Source organism: Babylonia areolata, chromosome 25 (genome assembly GCF_041734735.1).
Source record: "Babylonia areolata isolate BAREFJ2019XMU chromosome 25, ASM4173473v1, whole genome shotgun sequence".
In the NCBI taxonomy this organism is placed as follows: Eukaryota; Metazoa; Mollusca; class Gastropoda; order Neogastropoda; family Buccinidae; genus Babylonia; species Babylonia areolata.
Window position 1 is genome coordinate 20008605 of NC_134900.1, and position 21601 is coordinate 20030205.

General features: G+C 42.2%; 1 protein-coding gene across 4 annotated transcripts in view; it reads right to left on the reverse strand.

Annotated features, from left to right (window-relative positions):
• Positions 1-21601, reverse strand: part of LOC143299952 (endosome/lysosome-associated apoptosis and autophagy regulator family member 2-like) — an 84601-nt gene that overhangs the window by 62342 nt on the left and 658 nt on the right. For all 4 annotated transcript variants that reach the window (XM_076613498.1, XM_076613496.1, XM_076613495.1 and 1 more), the window contains exons 2-3: positions 19847-19970; positions 17670-17877 (exon numbers count right to left, since the gene is read on the reverse strand). In XM_076613498.1, the coding sequence (XP_076469613.1) occupies positions 17670-17877; positions 19847-19970 (332 nt within the window). The remainder of the gene's footprint in view (positions 1-17669; positions 17878-19846; positions 19971-21601) is intronic.

The window sequence follows — 21601 nt, forward strand, 5'->3', positions numbered from 1 at the left end:
CATCAAGTGACAGGTTTATTTTAACTGCATGTCTTCTTCTTCTGCACTGTCATCTGGGTGTGCCTCTGGGCTGCTTGCTTGGCCTAACAGGCTTTTCATACACATTAAGTGAGAGTGCAAACTATGCCAGTGCAAGTACAAGTGCAGGTGTGAGTGTGTGTGTGTGTGTGTGTGTGTGTGTGTGTGTGTGCGCACGCGCGCGTGTGCGTGCGTGCGTGCGTGCGTGCGTGCGTGTGTGCGTGCGTGCGTGCGTGCGTGTGTGTGTGTGTGTGTGTGTACATGACTTGTACTTGAGGAACGCCTCGAGTCCACCGTGCTGGACAACCAGAATGTGGAGGCAGCATGGGGCGCACTGCATGAGACGGTGTACAACACTGCCATGGAGTGCCTGGGGCCTTCTGCCAGGAAGCACAAAGACTGGTTTGATGAGAACTGCACTGAGATCAAGCAGCTGCTGGAAGACAAACGCCAAGCCTACAGAGCCCACATTGAAGATCCCAAGTCACAGTCAAAGAAAGACATACTGAAGAGCGCACACCACACCATCCAACTGAAGCTGCGGCAGATGCAGGATTCCTGGTTGAGCAACAAAGCTGATGAGATCCAGGGCTTTGCAGACAGGAACGACATGAAGAACTTCTGTAACGGCCTGAAAGAAGTCTACGGTCCCACCACCTCCGGATCTGCTCCACTCCTCAGTGCTGATGGTTCTACCCTAATCACTGACAAGGATGGGATCCTTGAGAGATGGGCAGAACACTTTGACAGCGTACTGAACCGCCCTTCCACCATCAATGATGAAGCCATTGACCAACTCCCCAAGGTACCAGTCAGTGAGTCGTTGGATGCCATTCCAACTTTGGAGGAGACCCAGAAAGCTATCTGTCTGCTATCCAATGGCAAAGCCCCTGGCTCAGACTCCATTCCAGCTGGGGTCTACAAAGAAGGTGGTATGGCGCTGACTGAGAAGCTTCATCAGCTATTCCAGCTCATCTGGCAGCATGAGGCAGTTCCACAGGACTTCAAAGACGCTTCCATCATACACCTGTACAAGCGCAAAGGAAATCGTCAGGCCTGTGACAACCATCGTGGAATATCCCTGCTGTCTGTCGCAGGCAAGATTCTGGCCAGAGTGCTACTCAACCGTCTCATAGCGCACCTTGAGCAAGGTCTCCTACCAGAGAGCCAGTGTGGCTTCCGGAAAGAACGCAGGACTATCGACATGGTGTTTGCTGCCAGGCAGCTCCAGGAGAAGTGTCAGGAACAGAACGCTGACCTTTACTCCACCTTTGTCGATCTGACCAAGGCCTTCGATACTGTTAGCAGAGATGGCCTTTGGAGAATCATGGTGAAGTACGGATGTCCCAGAAAGTTCATCACCATCATACGGCAACTACATGATGGGATGCTGGCCCGAGTCCAAGACAACGGAGAGACTTCAGAACCATTCCCTGTCTCCAACGGAGTCAAGCAAGGGTGTGTTCTTGCCCCCACCCTGTTCAGTCTCATGTTTTCAGCCATGCTGACAGATGCCTTCAGAGACGCTGATGTAGGCATTGGCATCAGGTACCGCACAGATGGCTCACTCTTCAACCTCAGGAGGCTTCAACGACTGTCAACGACTTCCTGTTTGCTGATGACTGCGCTCTCAATGCTGCCACCGAAGCTGACATGCAACACAGCGTCAACAAGTTCTCTGCTGCCTGTGAAAACTTTGGCCTCACAATCAGCACAAAGAAGACTGAGGTGATGCACCAGCCAGCTCCAGGAAAGCCTTACGTTGAACCAAACATCTTCATCAACGGGCAACGACTGAATGCAGTGGACAAGTTCACATACCTGGGCAGTACACTCTCTCGCACAGTTGTCATCGACGATGAGGTGAATGCCAGACTTGCCAAAGCCAACGCTGCCTTCGGCAGACTCAATAAGAACGTTTGGAACAGGAGAGGCATCACCCTGGAGACAAAGCTCAAAGTATACAAGGCCATAGTTCTCACCACACTGCTCTATGGATGTGAATCATGGACGGTCTACAAACGCCATGCCAAAAAGCTGAACCACTTCCACACCACCAGCTTCAGAAAACTTCTCGGCATAAAGTGGCAAGAGAAGATCCCTGACACAAAGGTGCTCATTCGTGCAAACTTGCCCAGCATCTACACCATCTTGATGCTGGCCTAGCTGCGCTGGGCAGGCCACGTAGTTCGCATGCCAGACCAACCAGCTCCCCAAGAAACTGCTGTATGGCGAACTCCAACATGGCAAGCGCTCCCATGGAGGCCAAAAGAAGCGCTTCAAAGACACTCTGAAAGCTTCTCTGAAGGCCTTCAACATCAGCCACAACACATGGGAGCTGAATGCAATGGACAGACCAAAGTGGCGTTCAGGTGTCCACAAAGGCGCCAAATCCTGTGAGGCCAACAGAATCGCTGCAGCAGAGCAACGCAGACAGGCCAGGAAAAGCAGTGCCAGCAAGTCCCTGACAGCCACCACCATCCCCTGTCCACACTGAGTCAGAACCTTCTGGGCGCGGATTGGCCTGACCAGTCATCTGCACACCCACAGAGCCCAACCCACCCACCCCCAGGATGACTAGATGGTCCTCGTCGATCCCGACGGATGAACCACACACATGACTTGTGTCCACATGGACACAGACACATACAGTACATGAACACATGGACACTGACCCCCAACCATACACACACACAGATCCCAATTGATAATTGTTGCCTTTTGTGAGCTTGTATACAAACGTGTAAGTGCTCTCCATTAATTGCTTGTATTTATTTAGTTATGTTCATCAGTTCAAAATTAGTGTCCATAATTTCTTGAGTCGACACATGTACAAATTACAAGTACACTACATGTGCACTGAGCACACTGCATATGCATAAAAGTACACACACATGCATACAAGTGCAAACACAAGTGCACACACACTACAAAGATAAAGGTCAGAGAGAGAGAGAGAGAGAGAGAGAGAGAGAGAGAGGAAGGAAGAAAGAGTGGGAAAGAGATTTTGTTCGTGTGAAATGTGTACTCTGCAGCAAAACCACTTCAAGACAGCACTCCAGCCTGTCTGGGGAATTCCCCTCCTCTCATCAAACATCATTAAAATGCAAGAGGTTTCCATCACTTAACTTGCAAGGTGAGAGTGTGTGGATGGGGAGGGGCAGGGGGGGTGGGGAGTGGTGGGGGGCTTGGTTGTGCAGCACTTTCCACACTGATCTGTCTGCCTGCCTCTCCCTTCTCCCTATCTTCCTGATCTCCCAACCTTTATTTACAATGGCAGTGTGTGTTCTGATTATAGTTTGGAAGACATGATATTTGGCACTGGCAAAGACATAACTCAAAGCGAGAGCTCATCAACTGATCAGCCCATCATGAACACACTCAGTATCTTCCATTAGACCATCTAGACCACTGTCAAATAGCTTGACTCAGGGCTTCCAGCATGCCTGTGTTAGTGTGAATTAATTCAAACTGATTCAAGACAACACAAATTTGTACCCAAGCACACACACACACACACACACACACAAATGAGCAAGACGCAGAGAGAGGGGTGGTGAGGTCAGAAACAAGAGTACAGAACAGGTAGAGAAACACAAAGACACCATGCATGATCCACCTCTAGAGATAAGGATCTGGCCAGTCAAACTAGGTCACCAGATACAGTATCCTGGCCTGCAGATAGTGTCACACACACACAGACACACACACACACACACACAACACAGACACACACACACACACACAATCAAAATTCGGTTTCATGGGAAAAAAAACAAACTAGATAATTGGATACAGGATCCTGGCCTGCAGATACTGTGACTCACACATGCAGGTGTGCGCGCGCGCACACACACACACACACACACACACACACACACACACTCACAAATTGTTTTTTTGGGGGGTCAGGGGGGGTCCACAGACCAAAATCACACGCAACACACACACACACACACTCACACACACACACACTCACACACACATTATACATGCACAACACACAACATGCACTCAACACATGCACTATACTTGCATATATGCACATCCACATGCACATGCACACATACTGTCACACGCAAATGTGTGCATACAGAGAGAGAGAGAGAAAGAGAGAGATGGATATGAATAGTTTATTCAATAAAGATCATGGCCCCTCATGAAGGGGGTACAGTGAACCAATATTCAAAAATCAAAATCTTACATACAAATTATAAAAGTAAATGATAACTGCAAATGATAATCCATAAATTGGATAATGCACAACTAATAATAATTAACTACATAATACACTGCAAAACTTAAAAGCCTTGTATAAGTAAATAGCAAACTGTTTTACAATAGTTTCGTTAGCTGATGACATAAGCATGGCAAATCTATATCAAGTAGGGTGTCTTTAATATTTTTGTGGAATCAACTTATGTCTAAAATCATTCAAAGCAGGACAACACAACACAAAGGGAAGTTTGGTTTCTTCAGCACGTCTGCATAAAGGACAACTAAGATCAGAGACACTGGACTTTCGATAACGATAATAATGAAGAAATATGTTGGAAATTCCTTATCTGAACCTGGTTGTGATATGTTTCAAACGCTTATCCATTTTCATTGACAGATAAGTAGGAATAGAGTGCACAGAAATGAACTGTCTGTAAAACTCAAATCAATCGCTATCCTGAACATGAAAAGACCATTCTTGCCATCTATAGTCAATTAATCTTGTTCGGAGTGCACTAATAAATCCCTTTATGTCTGCTACCCCCTGCTGTAACCAACCATAACCAAATCCCAGTTCATATATCTAACCCTAACCTTTGACACCCAGTTTACCTTGCCCCTCAAATCTAAATCATATTACATGTTAAATGCTTGTTTCGGCAACCTTGAATCTTCCATTTGTGTTATTTTCAACCAATAGCGAATGCATCTTACTGCAGAATTGAGATATATCGGATATCTTTTTGTCTCCCCATAAATTAAATCATTTGGCATTTTCAAGGCAACTCCAAGAAACTTTTTCAATGCAAATAAGTGAACATTCTTGCAGCAAACTGCAGCATTAGAGAGACCCCAAATCTCTGCTCCATATTGTACAATAGGTTGTACCTGGGAATCAAACACTTTAACAAACAGATCAAAAGATTGATTTTATAAACTTGGAAGTTTTTTCATAATACAAAGTAATGCTTGTTTAGCTCTACTTGCAAGAGCTTTAGCTCTACTTGCAAGATCTTTACATGCAACTGTGAAGCTCAATTTTGTTGAAAAATATATTCCTAAATATATATATATATACACACATTCACTACAGGCATTGTTATTCCATTATAAGTCCATTTTTCCCTAATTCCTAAACATCCACCTTTTCCAAATACAATTATGTTACTTTTCAACATACTTACTTTCAACTGAAGTGATTTTGCAGCTCTAGATAGACTATTTAATTGTGTTTGTAAACCAATCACAGTTTCAGACATCAACACAATATCATCAGCTAAGAGGAGAATGAATAACTCTAGAATATCACCTGTAAATTGTGCACCATGTTTTCCACTTCTGACAACTTCTGAAGTTAGTTTATTAATAAAAAGAGAAAATAGGACAGGGCTGCACACATCACCTTGTTTCACGCCAGAAGTGCATTGAATATAACCAGACATCTTCCCCCCACATCTATCCCTTCCTTTCATACCTGCATACATACAATACATTTCAACAACTTTCCATGAACACCAGTTTTTAAAAGAATAGGCCAAGGAATTGTTCTGTTTATGGAATCGAAGGCTTTCTCAAAATCTATAAAAGCCAGATACAATTTACCATCAAAATAAACATATGATCAAAAGTTGAGTAGTTGTGTTTAAATCCTGCCTGGTATTCACCTGTAATATTTTTTTTTCTTCTACCCATTCTTGCAGCCTCTGATTTATAATTGTACTATACAGCTTACTACTTGCATCACAAAGAGAAATTCCTCTATAGTTATTCGGATTGTTCACATTCCCCTCTTTATACAGTGGTAGAACAATAGATTCAGTCCATTTTTCAGGATAGATTCCTCTGTCAAATAACAAGTTTAAAAAAGTTACAAAGAAATTCAAAATTAAGTCAGATTCAGTAGCATATTTCAACAATTCTCCAATGATACTATCAGGTCCTGCAGCTTTTTGATTTTTAATTTTCCTTATTGCAAACATCACTTCTTCTACCGAGATTGGACGATTTAAATTATCTTCTTCATCTTCATCTTGTTCCCATTGCAGTACGTTATCAGAATTTACATCTTTTGTTAGAAGGATTTTAAAGTGACGGTCAAACCAAACATCATCAGTAATGTTGTTACCTGGAGAGAGAGAGAGAGAGAGAGAGAGAGAACAGCATTATACAGCACAGCATAGCTTGACACAACTCTCCTTGTCCAACCATGATAATTTTCTTCCATTTCATGCCTGAAAGAAGAGGGGAAAACCTAATGACCAGAGACCAAAATTATAAAATTAACACCCTGAAATTTCCTAGCAAACCATGGTGAAGTGAGAGAACAGCATTATACAGCACAGCATAGCTTGACACAACTCTCCTAGTGCAACCATGATAAATTTCTTCCATTTCATGCCTGAAAGAAGAGGGGGAAACCTAATGACCAGAGACCAAAATAGGAAATTTTCTATCTAAAATTACGTTTAAATAACATACTTACCATGACCCAACTAGTGCAGACTCCGGCAGGGGTCTGACATTCCTGTCCTGTGCAAACTACTATCCGCCTATGCATTATAAAATTAACACCCTGAACTTTCCTGCCAAATCATGGTGACAGTCGCCTAGTAATCAATATTGCCAGATGCCTTATTCTGCGCATCAGCTGGTAGAGTGTTAACTCTGGAGGGGAAAATGTATGATACACTGTCAGCACGAGCAATAGATTGTGAAACAAAGACATGTGTACAGAGAGTGTGTTGGCAACAGCTGTGTGCTGGCCCCACTATGTTGGGGTTTCATTGCCTTTGGGCAGAGAACAACAGCTGTTGAGTTTTAAAATGTCTGCCTGTCTGTGTGTCAGATTGCTTCTGAATTGTAAGAGGTCAAAATCATTCCCAAATCATCTGTTTCCACTGTGCAAATGAATGATCCTAGCATTCTTGCTCCAATCCCACCAAAACTAACCAATCACCACAAGACCAATGAACACAACACCAAACAACCTTTGCCAAGGTGCCAGAGCATCACAGATGCTATTCATCTGCCTTCCCTGTTGACAACTGTGTAAAATTTTTAAAATGATTTCAACATCAAATTCCCCCTGACCCCACACCCCGTTTATGGGATGATACTCCCATGCTGACCTGTTTGCACCAAGTGGGTGCTTTAACTCACTGACCACTGCTGACAAGTATGCTTGATAGAGAAGGCTGTCATGTCACTGGGATAAAATGGAGCTTACACTGTAACAGGTCAGTATGTCGGTCATTCTTTATTAGCACTTTTTCCATTGTAAATCACATGGCTGTTGTTCAACAAAATTAATTACAACAGGTAACTGCACACAAAAAGTAGCAGTTGTAATTTGAATTAATTTATCCTGATCTAATTTCACCAAGGTTCAGCAGATAAGAGATTAAAAACATAGCCACTGCTCACTGTACATTTACAGGGGAGCATGCATGTTTCTACAACTCCAAAAAGCATTGACAGGGCCTGCCATTACAGCATCCTTTACATGCATATTTGATCTTTGGCATGGCTACACATACAAAGGGGATCAATGCACTATGCCTATAAACATGAAAGGGATCAATGTGCAAACAAGTCTGTCTACATGTTGAACAGGAAGACAGGAGAATTCTCCACCGTTCACCCATCAACAATCAAACCACAGATCACACAGCAACATGAAAGTAACACATTTTTGACTCATTACCACACCCATCAATTTGGAGCAATCAATCTATTTCATCAAAACTGATGACTATCGATTTATTTTCAAAGTATATTGCAGTACATGTGTAACAATTCCATCAAAACCTTTCAGTATTCACTTTTGATTCATTTTCAGACTGCATATCATGTACAGCTGTCAAAAAGAATTATTGAATGTCATGCAATCATACATGTATTCCCTTTCATAAGGGTATCTGTATTGTATGTAACTTCATTAACATGTGTGTGTGTGTGTGTGTGTGTGTGTGTGTTTGTGTTGTTTTGTTTTGTTTTTGGTGGGGGAGAGGTGGGGGGCAGGGTATGTGGAGAAGGGTGTTTTTCCCCTTGATAACAGATAACTGATAACTCAATCCACTTGACTGAAATGAGATGAATCATTGTCATTGTTAATTCTCCTTTTTTCAGTCAAATGAGATGGCATCTTGGTTTAGTTTCCTCACAGGAAGAGATGAGGAGAAAGCAGACTTTGGAGAAAATGAACAACAGAAAGGGGCCAAGAGAGACATTGCAACTTTTCTGTTGTAACTTTTTACTGAAAGACTATGTGTAAGAGAGTGTGTTCAAAACAAAGAGAGAGAGAACAGAGACACAGCTAGAGAATATGTGTATGTGTGTGTCCATATCTGTATATCACTATATGTGTCTGCAATTAGGTTTTGAAATATTCTCAATATCAACATTTAAGTGGTCCTTAGTAGTATCTGTACACATGCACAAGTACACACACCTAAGGTTTCATATATGTACAGTATGCTTGCATGCATGCATCCATGTGTGCTTGCGTGTAACATCCTATCCTGTTATCAATGAAAAGCATCAAACTGTGACACCTCGTTTTTAATTAAATACTCCTCTCCCCCTGCAAAATTTTTGACAATTGCTCCACTCCCTCCACAGGGCCCAACCCCCCACCCTCACAATCCTGATAACATCAGCAGCACACATAATCATAACCCTATCTTTGAGTCCCATTTGCCAGCCAGTCAACCAGCCAGTGTCTCCCCCCCACCCCCACCCCTCCCCTCCCCCCCTTGGACTGGGCCACCAAAACAATAAGATTGCCCTGAATGTCACTGACAACAGGATGCTGTATAACCACAGCTGAGGGTGACAGTGGAGATAATGTCACAGTCAGGCACAGACTGTCACACAGACATCTGCTGTTTGTGGGGGGGACTGGGACGGGGACTGGGGATCACTGTATGTATGTGATGCTGAAGGTCTGATCACAGCCCCAGGCTGTTGCTGCTGCAGCCATCCCCTTGCATGAGATGAAAAGGGAATTAGGTGGTGAGGGGGAGGGAAGGGGAGGGTAAGGTAGGGGAGGGTTTCACTGTCTGCTGGTTGAAAGGCTCTTTGTGTGTGAGGTGGCTTTACCTCTCTGTAGGGATGGAGATGTGTGTTGTCCTGTTTTGCATATATATATATGTGTGTGTCAACAACACTGTTCATTGCTTTGTACATGGACTGGGGAGGGTGTAGGGTAGTGGGGTCTGTGTGTGTGTGTGTGTGTTGAAATGAAATGAAATTATGGTGCTTAGAGCCTCGCCGACCACTAAGGCCATCTCAAGGCTATCGCCACATTAATAACTACTACAAGCGTAAAAAACAAACAATTAAAACGAGCACCACTTCAAACTTTCCACTCAAAGTTTAAAAAACTTCCACAGTTTAAAACCTTCAAATCTGATTAAAAATGTTCACTTCTTTCAAGAAGTCCATCAGCGCCCACGGAGGGACATCACGAAACAAGGTCTTCAAAGAAACCGCCATGTAATGTCTGTGTCTAATGTCATGCAGATCCCAACAGTCAAGGAGCACATGTTTCACGGTGAGAGGCTCATCACAGGGAATACATCGAGGGGCCTCTTTCCCCTTCAACAAGTAAGAACGAGTAAAAAAAAAGTGTGCTCCACATGCAGTCTGCACAGCACTCCTCCTTTCTGTTCTTCACCCCTGAAAGGAGGGTCTCTTTTAGGTCTGGACGGATCTGGAAGAGCTTGTTGTCCATCTGGGTGCTCCACTCCTCTTGCCAAAGATCCTTGACATAAGTGTTCACCTTCTGCTTCATGTCTGTGTATGGTACAAAGGATCTCGATAATTCTTTCTTTACAGCGTTCTTGGCCAGCAGGTCTGCCCTTTCGTTACCATGCCAACATGTCCAGGAACCCAGGCCAACACAACCTTGTATCCTTTCTTTGTTACGAGAGTAAAAGCTTCGTAGAATTCCAGCAGTTTGGGATGAGTGAGATTCCTGCATGCGATCACCTCCAGGGCTGACAAGGAGTCGGAAAAGATCATGAATCTCTTTTGTTTTGAACAGAGAACCATTTTTACTGCCAGAACCAGTGCAGTCAGTTCCGCAGTGTACACTGAGCTGTCAGACAGGATGTGTTCTGTTGAGGGTTGGTCAGGAAAGGCGGGACAGAACGCAGATGCAGCGACTCCGTCCTCTGACTTGGAACCGTCAGTGAAGATTCTTTTTTGAAAGTGGGAAATTTGTGGCAGAGTTCTGAAAAGTAAGTTCTGTAGCAGTGAACTGGTGGAGTCTTTACGGTACGAGGCCAGATCAAATCGGACCTCAGGTGTTCTAAAGGTCCACAGAGGGCTGTCGGGGAACTTGGAGAAATCTGAGATGCCACCGACATCCAGATCGGCATTTTCTATGTGCGGCTGAATGCGGAGTCCAAGAGGAGGGATGCAGTTTGGGTTGTCTTTAAATTTCTTGTTGAAGGGGTTGTTGAATACAACATCGTAAGCAGGGTTTGTAGGTTCAGAAAACAGTTTCAAGTAATAGTTTAGGGTCAGCTTCAGTCTGCAGTTGGAGAGAGGCGGTTCCCCCGCCTCTGCATACAGGCTGTGCACAGGGAGTGGTGCGGAACGCACCTAAGCTGAGACGGAGCCCTTGGTGGTGTATAGGGTCCAGCAGTTTCAGGTAAGACGGTCTGGCCGAGCCATATACTACACTTCCGTAATCCAGTTTGGACCGGACCAGGGCTCTGTAGAGGTGCAAGAGAGTTCTCTTATCAGCACCCCAGTCCATGTGTGCTACAACTCGGATGATGTTCAGGGATTTTTGACAAGATATTTTCAGCTGTTTGATATGGCTGAGGAAGTTCAGCTTCTGATCAAAAATGACCCCTAAAAATTTGGCTTCCTTAACCGCCGGGATGGTGGATTTTCCCAGATGGATTTCAGGGTCTGGATAGAATTGGCGAAAGTTATGAAAATGAATACACTCAGTTTTGGAGGGTGAAAAGGTGAAACCATTCTCCTCTGCCCAACACTGAATTTTGTCCACGCAGAGCTGAAGCCGTCACTGGATGCTGGCATACATGCTGCCAGTTGCATACAAGGTGAAATCGTCCACAAACAGCGAGCTGTCCGATCCCTACTGAATCGACTGAACAATGTCGTTAATTTTGATGCTGAAGAGAGCCGGCAACAGAATGCTCCCTTGAGGAACACCCAGCTCCTGCTCGTGAATGTCGGACAGGGTGGTGCCGACCCTCACCTGGAATTGTCTGTCTTGCAAGAAGTTGTGGATGAACTGGGGCAGGTGTCCTTGGAAGCCGAGCTTGTGCAGGTCCGAGAGGATTCCAAATTTCCAGGTGGTATCGTAAGCTTTCTCTAAGTCAAAAAATATGGCCACCACATGCTGTTTGTTTACAAAGGCATTCCTTACAGTGGTTTCCAGATGAACCAGATGGTCAACAGTAGATCGATGCTTGCGGAAACCGCACTGTTCTTTTGCCAGAAGGCCATCGGTCTCTAGTTTCCACATCAGTCTACTAGTCAGTGCTATTGGGCGGTAGTTAGAGGGGTTCGAGGGGTCTTTTCCCGGTTTTGGCACCGGGATTATGTGGGCTTTCCACCAGGAAGGTGGAAAAAAGCCTGTAATCCAGATGTGGTTGTAAACTTTGAGCAGGGTGTCCAAACAGGTTTCGGGAAGATGTTTTAAAAGTTTATAATGGACCTCGTCCATTCCTGGAGGGGAATCCTTGCAGGTCTGAAGGGCAGATTTTAGTTCATTCATAGTGAAAGGAAGGTTGCAGCTGTCTGTGTTGTCGAAAGAGAAGTTGCAGGGTTTTTTTTTCTTTCAGGTTTTTGGTTTTGAGAAACCAAGCAGATTTGTTGGCAGATCTAGAGTTCAGTTCGATTGTGGAGGCAAGAAAATTAGCTACTGCTTTCTTCTCTGTGACCAGAGCGTCTGAAAGTTTAAGATGGTGAAAAGTTGGGCAGACGTTTTTGCCCTTAATTTTTTTTAAAACCCTCCACACTTTCTTCTTGGGTGTGTTGGAGGTTAAGGAAGAGCAAAAATCTCCCCATGATTTTCTCTGGCTCTTTTTAAAAACATACCTGGCTTTCGCCCTCAGCTATTGATGGGTTCAAACCCTATCGGTCTCTGGTCTCCGAAAGACGCATCGTTGCGCTCTCTTCCGAAACTTACGGGCCTCCTGACATTCAGCGTTGAACCAGGGCGTTCTTGGCATCTGAGGCTTGGAGGTAGACGATGGGACTGCTGCTTTGGCGCAATCTAAAATGATCTGTGTCAGAGTGTCAGCAGGATCCTTGCTTTGTAAGACTGTTTCTTCCTGCAGCTCCGCTCTAAACTTTGTGGTAAAAATTCCCCAGTCGGCTTTGTCATAGTTCAGGCGGTCAGGCAGAGAGTCACCTTCCCCATCTGTGGGGCGGAGGACGAAAGGAAAGTGGTCACTCCTGTGCAGATCGTCGTGCACTTTCCACTCATAGTCCAGGACCAACAATGGATCGCAGACCGACAGATCTGAACACAAGAGCTTTCCAGAGGACAGATGAAAGTAAGTGGGTGACTTGTCGTTAAGACAGCGCAAATCCATATCGGAAAGAAGGTTTTCCAAAAGAAGACCTCGGACTGATGTCACCTCACTTCCCCAGAGCGGGGAGTGGCCATTGAAGTCGCCCAACAGTAAAAACGGTCATGGGAGCTGGTCGATAAGGTTCATGAGGGTGTGTGTGTTAAGTATGCATGTGCACACATGCGAGTATGCATATGTTACATTTACAATATTACATTTCCATTCACTGTGGAAAGTGTGTGTGTGTGTGTGTGTGTGTGTGTGTGTGTGTGTGTGTGTGTGTGAGTTTATAATTGTGTACACTGTATGTATCACTGACTGTATGACAGCGCACCAGAAAGGAGACAGTGTATGTGTGAGTATTTTTTGTGCATGTGTTTCTTTCAGTAAATGTATTGTTTTACACAACAATGTGTCTTCTCCATTATCCTTTGTCTTTTTTACGGTAACTGGATGTCATAAACATTTCACACATTCACTGATTTCACACATTCACTGGATTTCATAAACGTTTCACAGCTATTTGATTTCCCTGCCAGAGTGGTACAGGCAATCCCTTGCACAACAAACCTAAAATCTGTGTGATTTGAAAAAAAATAAAATATAAATTACATTTGATCATCAGACCCTTGAAAATGTAGTTTGCAAAGAATTTGTCACAAAGGTATGTCAACCTTTTTCTTTTTTTCTTTTTTTTCACCAAAACAATGCAATTTAACAATCCCCCACTTGAAAACTATTTCCATTCAGCAGCTGAAACAATACTGATATGGTCACAACTATAACAAATGAAGCTTTGATGAAAACTGAAGCTGGATTCTTGCACAACAACACAAAGTCAAGAAATGAGGCAAAGTGTGAGCCAGCCAGGATTTGAACTCAAGGGATTCACATCATCTCGGATGAGCACACCATCACACACGTGTGCATGCGCACACAAACACACACACTCATCTAATATCACTAATAGTGAAAAGACGCTAAACTAAAGAACGAACACAAACACACATATATACACACACAAATGCATGCTCACACATACACATACACACACACACACTACCTGTCTCCTAAGCTGCTGTGCGATCTGCTGCCTCTACAGCCGCTGTGCAAACACCCCTCCCTCCCTCCAGCCCAGGACACTCCACCTCTGCCTGTCTGACTGGCAAGAGATGGAGGAAAAGCAAAGTGTGGGTGGAAGAAAAGTCAGCAGAAGCAGGCCTGAGGCTGGGATGGGACCTGTGCCCTGTACTTACTGTGCTGGTGGCCTAGTGGTAATGCAACCCACTAGGAAACTAGTGTCCATGGGTTCCAGTCACTGTTGTATTTTTTCATAAGTCAGGATTTTTACTCCTCCTTGAATAGTGATCTGGGTGCTTGTCTTTTGGATGACATGATAAACCAAGACCCATGTAAAAAAAAACAAAAAAAAAGAATGGTGACAAAAGGATTGCCCCTGGCAAAATTCTGTAGAAAAATCCACTTTGACACTAAAACAAATATACTTGCAGACAGAGAAAAAATATGGGTGGTGCTGCTCTGCAGCAATGCTCTCTCCCCAAAGAGGGCAGCCCGAATTCTACACAGAGAAATCTGCCGTGACAAAAGGGACAGTGCTATGGACAATAATGCCCTTCTGTAATGCAAAACCTCTGCACTGCACTGAGCAGCACTCCATGACATGAAGCCAGGCCAATAATTTGAATGACTGAAGTGAATCCAGTAATGCTGGCTTCTTCTTTCTGTGGTATTCTAAGCAGAAACAGTGTAAGAACAAGTGAACAAGGATTCACTATCATTCACGATTGATATTCCATAACAATCCATACTATGTCAGTCATGTGCTTCTACTTAAGATCTAGCTATCTCACTTGCTCTCTCTCTCACACACACACGTACACTCACTCCACCCCTCCCCCCTCTCTCTCATACACAAACATACAACCACACACACACTGTCAAAGAGACACTTGCCCTGCTACACCATCTTACTGCAAACATCTTTCTGTGATTATTATCTACTGTACAGTATAATCTTAGTATGTTAACTGTTATACTTGTCATGTGTGTACACAGGTATACTCCTAACAAATAAGTATACACAGCTTTTAAGTCAATGATCTAACTGAATTTTAACAGACTTAATTTTCCAGTAATGACTCTCTTCTTAGACAGAAATAAATTAATGGTTGTTAAAAAAAAACTGAAGTGTCACTGTCAGGTTACTTTTTCAATAATCAATGAATCATTATTGAACAACTGTTCAGAAATAAATTTGAACAAAGTGAGTTTATTTTTCCACTGATTACTTTTCCTTTTTTGTCCAATACACATTAATGATTGTTAAAACGAAATAAGTGTTGGGTCACTTTCTTCAATGATGAACAAGTTCTCCATAAAGAAATGATCACTTAAAGACAGACACACTTGGTGGTGACAGTTCACTGCCCCCTGTATCATGGGAATGGTGAGGATGACAGCTGGGTCACACCTGTTGTGCTTCACACAGCACCCAGCTGTTTTAAGGTACTGTCAACAGGGCCAACATACTACAATGTCTGTGTTCTGTGAGCAATCATCACAGCCTGTGACTGTGACATATCTATAGGATCATAACTCTGTTCTTCTGATATTGTCTGTTTTCTCACTTGGTTGTAACATAAAAAATGAAAAACACAGCACACCGCCTGTTCAGTCTGTCAAGCAAGATCTAGTATTACAGCTCTGTTCCATGACTGTCATATTTAAACACAATTGTTGTTCGTATTCTATGATTATGACATAACAAAAGGAAATGAAGAACACCACCTGTTCAATCTGTGATACATCTAGGATTACAGCTCTGTCCTACAACTGCTGTACCTATATTCCATGTCTTATGTTCCCAATCTATGGTTGTAAATACTGCATGTATGACGATGGTGTTTTGGTTACATAGTGTGCGTGCATGTCAGTGTAAAGTGGCGTGATGTGTATTGCACACTCCCACTCAAATGCACAGCCTCATCCACAAAGGTTGCCAGATCTCACACATAAGGTCAACTGCTGAAGCACACTGTTACTGTGTAGGGGGGAACTCAGCAAGTCCAGAGCAACCAACACACCAACTTAAGTAGCCACACATGTATCATATGCCTCTTACATGAGATTCCATTGCACAGGTCAGCCATCTTAGACACATCGTGTCCAGTATTAGATGCTAAGGTCTTCACCAATTACAATGGATAAACAGTATCATGCATGTGTGTATTATATGTATGTGTGTGTGTGCACACATCTCTGTAAGTGTGTGTGTGTGTGTGTGTGTGTGTGTGTGTGTGTGTGTGTGTGTGTGTGTGCTTGTGTTTGTGTGTCCATATCCATTTGTGTGGAGGTGTGGATGGGTGGCATGTACATGCATGCATTTTGGGAGATGTCTTCTGTTTTTTTCAGTGGTAAAGGGGTGGTGCTGTGGATGGAAAGGGGGAGTTTAATTGACAGGAGATAGACAGCTCAATCTATGCATGCTCTAAAAGCTGGTCAATCTTCTGAGACATTATTGTGATTATCATCAATTGAATTTCAAACAGTATAGGTAGACAGGTTCATGCACCTTAACAATGAAACACTTCTAAAGGGTACTCCTCCAGTAATGTGTACAGCTATAGCACTTGAAAAAAAGCAACATCAAATTCAAATATAACTACCCTTTCATGAATTTTAGGACTGCAGATTCAAGGGGTGAGGGGCGGTTCTCCTGCCAACTACATCATACATGATCATAATCTACATATACTCATATTTTGAAATCTACATTATCATCAAAACATTCAAATAAAGATATGAATAACAGAAGTCAACTACTTTATTAATGATTTTCTCATTGCCTCATCCCCTGCTCCAGAAAACATGAAAGAAAAAAGAAAAGAAGAAACAAAAGAAAACAGACAGAAAAAGAAAAACGACAAGCTAGCAAAGTGAGAAAGAAATTAACAAGAATAACAATGAATGAATGAACAAACATAAAGACGAATAAATGAACAAAGAAAAATTAATGAAAAAGCCAAACACACACACACACACACACACACACACACACACACGCATGCATGCACACACACACACACACCAGGGCTTGAAATTCTGAGATTATTTTTCAGTTGTCCTGAGGACAGGTAAATTCAATAAATCTGCTTGCCCCCCAAAATTTCTACTTGCTCTCCCCAAGTAAAGGGACTGTTAATAAAAGATAGTGCAATGACATTACCAAACATAATTTATTATAGAAGTATTATACATGTATTACAGGGAAAGAGGATGTAATGATTTGGCAGCCGTAATCATCATCTTTCATTCCCATTAAAATTTGTACAGATAAATTAATATCTCCAGTGGCATCTTTTTACGTTGAAGGTCTGCAGTTTCTGATGCTGGAAAACCCTTTTTGCGCCAAACGTTAACAGAACTTGTTACTGACTGCGCTGAACTGGGCCCACAGGACTAAATATTTTGGCCCAAACATGACTAAATCACGCCACGAATGGCATGCTCTGCACACATGGTGCTCAGCTGAGAGGGAGCAACACCAATACAATGAGTATTACCTATAGATTACTTCCATGCTGACCTGTTGATCTGGAGTCTGGCATCAACATTTTCACTATGGGACACATTTTGTCTCAGTGCATCCTGCTGGGATTGGGGTCTGAGAAAACCTGAGGCGGATGTGGGGTGTGGTGGTGGAGGTGTTAAAGCACCGACAGTCCAAAACGGGTTGCCAGACAGAAAAAGTGGAGACAGCATTTCCACTTGTCTGCCAGAAGGTCTGATTGTCCCAGACGCTTGGACAGGTAGGTATTTTGAGCCTGTCACACACAAACACAAAACACTCACTTGCTACAGTTTCTCTCTGCATGGGAAAAGCGTGTCCCCCACAGAAACCCGTGTGCCAGCTCTTCCGAGGTGACAGAGAAGGAATCTGGAATGGTCTCCCAATCGTCAAAGCGAACCCCTCCACCCAGGGAGTAAGTGCCGGCCGGGCAAGGCTGACAGGTCTGCTCATCATGCAGGTCCAAAAACTGGCCAGGGCTGCATGTGAATGCTGCAAAGTATTGCTTCCTGAGTACAGTATAAATACAACAGGATCTTTTTCTTTTTTTTTCTTTTTTTAATAAACAGCTGATATATATCAATATACAGTAACATACACATACATAGATACACACTTACGTGAAACTGCAAAATAACTGTATTTTGGGACACAGCCACAGAGACAGAAAAAGAAACCCGATTCTATTTTACTTTAATATAAATACATGTACCAGTGTCCACAACTCTCTGCACGATGAGTGGGGCCTTCCCTTCTTCACTAATTTTCTGGCGACTGCTTAAAAAATAAAAAAAAAATCTTGTGTGTAAATGTCTCTGTGTACAACATGCGTGAATACATCTGTGGCTTTGCAAAGGTCATGTGCAGCATCAGATCACAAAAAAATCTTGCAACATACCCATACCCTCAAGATAACCCCATGGGGTAATGATTCATAATTACAGTCTAGACTATAATCTTGCTGTTTCCTGTTTTTTATGTTGTTATGTGTTGCTGGGTGTCATAATGTACTATCGTATGTGCACATATTGTTTCAAGGGTAGCTGAGGAGTGGGGTTGGGAGAGGGGGAAAGCTTTTAGAGCCCACTATATGGGGAGTTAGCACTATATACTTATTTGCACCATATAAACTGATGTGGTGTAACAAATATGGATCGGTCCACTCGCTTTGATGTCTCCCTGAAACTGAAACTGATCTGCACCAGATAAAAACCATGTTAGTAGCAGTAGTATTGGAAGAAGTGGTGCAGTAGTTGCAGCAGCTTTGAGGAAGGCAAGCACCTGTATATTGTATTCAACCCTTTCAATGACAAGCCTGTTTTATGCCCAAGTGACAAGGGTCATGGAGGGAATAACTATTTGAAATATATACACATATATATTCTGAAAAAAAGCCTCTAGCATGCAAACAACTGAAAGAAAGTATACCTCTTCTTTTCTGAAAGGAAAATAAACACACAATCCATTATGACAATTTCAGATACATTTAATGATTTCTTGACAGGAAAAATCCAACAATGATGCAGACAGAGACTGCCACCCTGGGGCACTTTTTGCAGACTCAAAATGGATGGAAGTTTCCATCCCGGGGCACTCAAGATGTTAATAATAATATACATCTTTCTATACATATATATATAGGGACAGATAGATAAATATATGGACAGATAGACAGACAGAGAGACAGATACAGACAGATAGATATATAGATGATATCATAAACATAGAAAACTTATATATATTTAGATTCTTCCATCATGCCATCACCCACTGACTAAATAACATACCAAACATGATGAAGACTGGATGCCAGACTTCATATCTCTTGTGCAGGTCTTCTTTTTTTTCTGTTACTATGCTTATGTATGCCATGTTGCAACCTTGATATCTGACCTTGACTTTCATCAGACATGATGCTGTCACTGTGGCCAATCACTGTATAATGTTTATAAATACTTGATAGAAAAAAAATTATAGAAACTGTGGGTTGACTAACAGTAACACAGTCCATGATGACAGACCTATGGTCTGAAACGTTGGACACCTTTTATCAAAAGTGATTCTATTTTACAAACACAGTTTTTTATAAACTTTCTCCTTTTGGTATTTTTTATAGACTCAGCAGTCATTCTTCATTTTAACGTTTTACCTTTATGAATACTTGGATATAAGGTGACCTCTCTCAAAAAATTGTTCAAGTCATGACCTTGACATCTGATCTCACTCTTCTTACCCTGTAATTGTAAAGGAGATGATGGGAAAGGTCTTACTCAAAGTTGCATAAAATTTCATTCTTAACCACTAGTTGAAAAAAATGCCCAAGTCAAAGCTTATCACATACACACACCCATAAACACAATGTACGCCTGGACAACTGGGACTTGGTTACTGCACACTCATTTTGCTTAAACATGCCAGTAAAAAAAATATAAAGCAAAAAACAACAAAAACAAAGACTTACAACAATCTTTTCCTCTGACGGGAGGATTGGGAGCTCCTCCAATGCAAGTGTTTGGTTTGGGCACCGACACCCTCCACCTCCCCCCTTCACTGTCACACTCTGTGTACTCATAGTGGAAGTCTTTCTGCAAAAAGCACCAACATGTTTCAAATAATTATTTTCTTTCATCACGTTACACACACACACACATGTATATATTGTATGTATGTATGTCATGCTCAATACCAGTAATATGCACATTACCAGTAATGCGCAACAGTTTTTGTCCATTACCGGTAATGAATGCACAGTGGCTGGTATATTACTGGTAATGGGCAAAGTTTTGCGCATTACCAGTAATGGGCAAATGTTCAGCATTGCACAATAATGGTAAGCAACACAATGTGCAAGAAATAATGAAGTCAGCTGACAGACTTTCAGTCTTATGATTCTTTCAGCATGGATCTGCAAGAGATCTTGGTTCAGCATTTGGCAAAATGACCCTTCACCACGAAAAAGAAAACAAACAAAAAAAGTAGTAAAAATGAAAATGACTGTGACATGAGCAACTCATAATTTTCACAGTGCATCACATATCTCTCAGAACATGAAATCAGCTGACAAAACCAATTCCCAGTATTGCTTTCTAACAGCTGTCAGCATGGATCAGTGTAGCCAACACCAGTTTGAAGAAGCCACAGACAGTGCAACAGTTTAAGAATAATAACCATCTGGTTCACTGAACTGAAGATGCAGGCGTTAATAAATAAAGTGAACATTTCAAAGGAGAAGACCAGGAAGCTGTAAGATGACTTTTAAAACAATATGCCATTGTTACATTGAGAACTGTCAAAAAGCTTGTACTTGCTGTCTCCAATATCAATTCATTATAATTTATAGTTTTATTTTGTCATATCATTTTGTAACTATACTGGTGTGTTTTTGTGTGTGTGTCATTGTTGTTGTTGTTTCTGTGCTTTTTTTGGTGTGTGGGATGTTTTTGTTGTTGTTGTTGTTGGTTGCTGCTGTTGTTGTTTTGTTGTGTTTTTTGGTTTGGTTTGGTTTATTCCCTCTTTTTTGTATAATTTTCTGAAATACACAATGAAACCTTCCATGTCAGAGGCATATTCCTGCAAATATGCAAAAATACAAGAAAAAAAAGTGCTTAATTTACTTCACTTCCCTTTCAGGAGGATCATTTGCCATTTATTTTTAGGTTGAAAGCTTGTCTCTTTTTCTCTCACTTTCTTTGTTTGTTTTTTTGGTTTTTTTTTTGTTTTTGTTAAAGTTGTTAGTTTTTTTCCTAGTAACTTCACTGGTTATTTTCCTAGTAACTCTACTGGTTAGGTTGTTTTGTTTTTTTTACTGGTTAGGTTTTTTCCTTGTAACTTTACTGGTTTGGTTTTTTTTCCAAGTAACTCTTCTGGTGTGTGTGTGTGTGGGTGTGTGTGTGTTTGTGTTGTTGTTGTTGTTGTTTTAGTCTGAAATTATTTACAATGAAACTGCCCAGGTCTGAGGCATATTCCTGCAATAATACAAAAAATTGTGCTTTAATTTACTTCCCTCCCTTTTGTGTGTGGGGGGTCAGGGTGGGCGTTGTTTGTTGGGTATTTTTCAAATCAAACTATTGCCTTTTTTATTTTGCTTTATTCTGCTGTTTTGAAACCATCAATTTTTTTAGGTACAGGTACAGATACAGAATTTGGGACTTCAACGCCCCTTCTTAATATAGAAATAGTTTAGGGTTGCGTACATGTGTATGAAATTTTTTTAAAT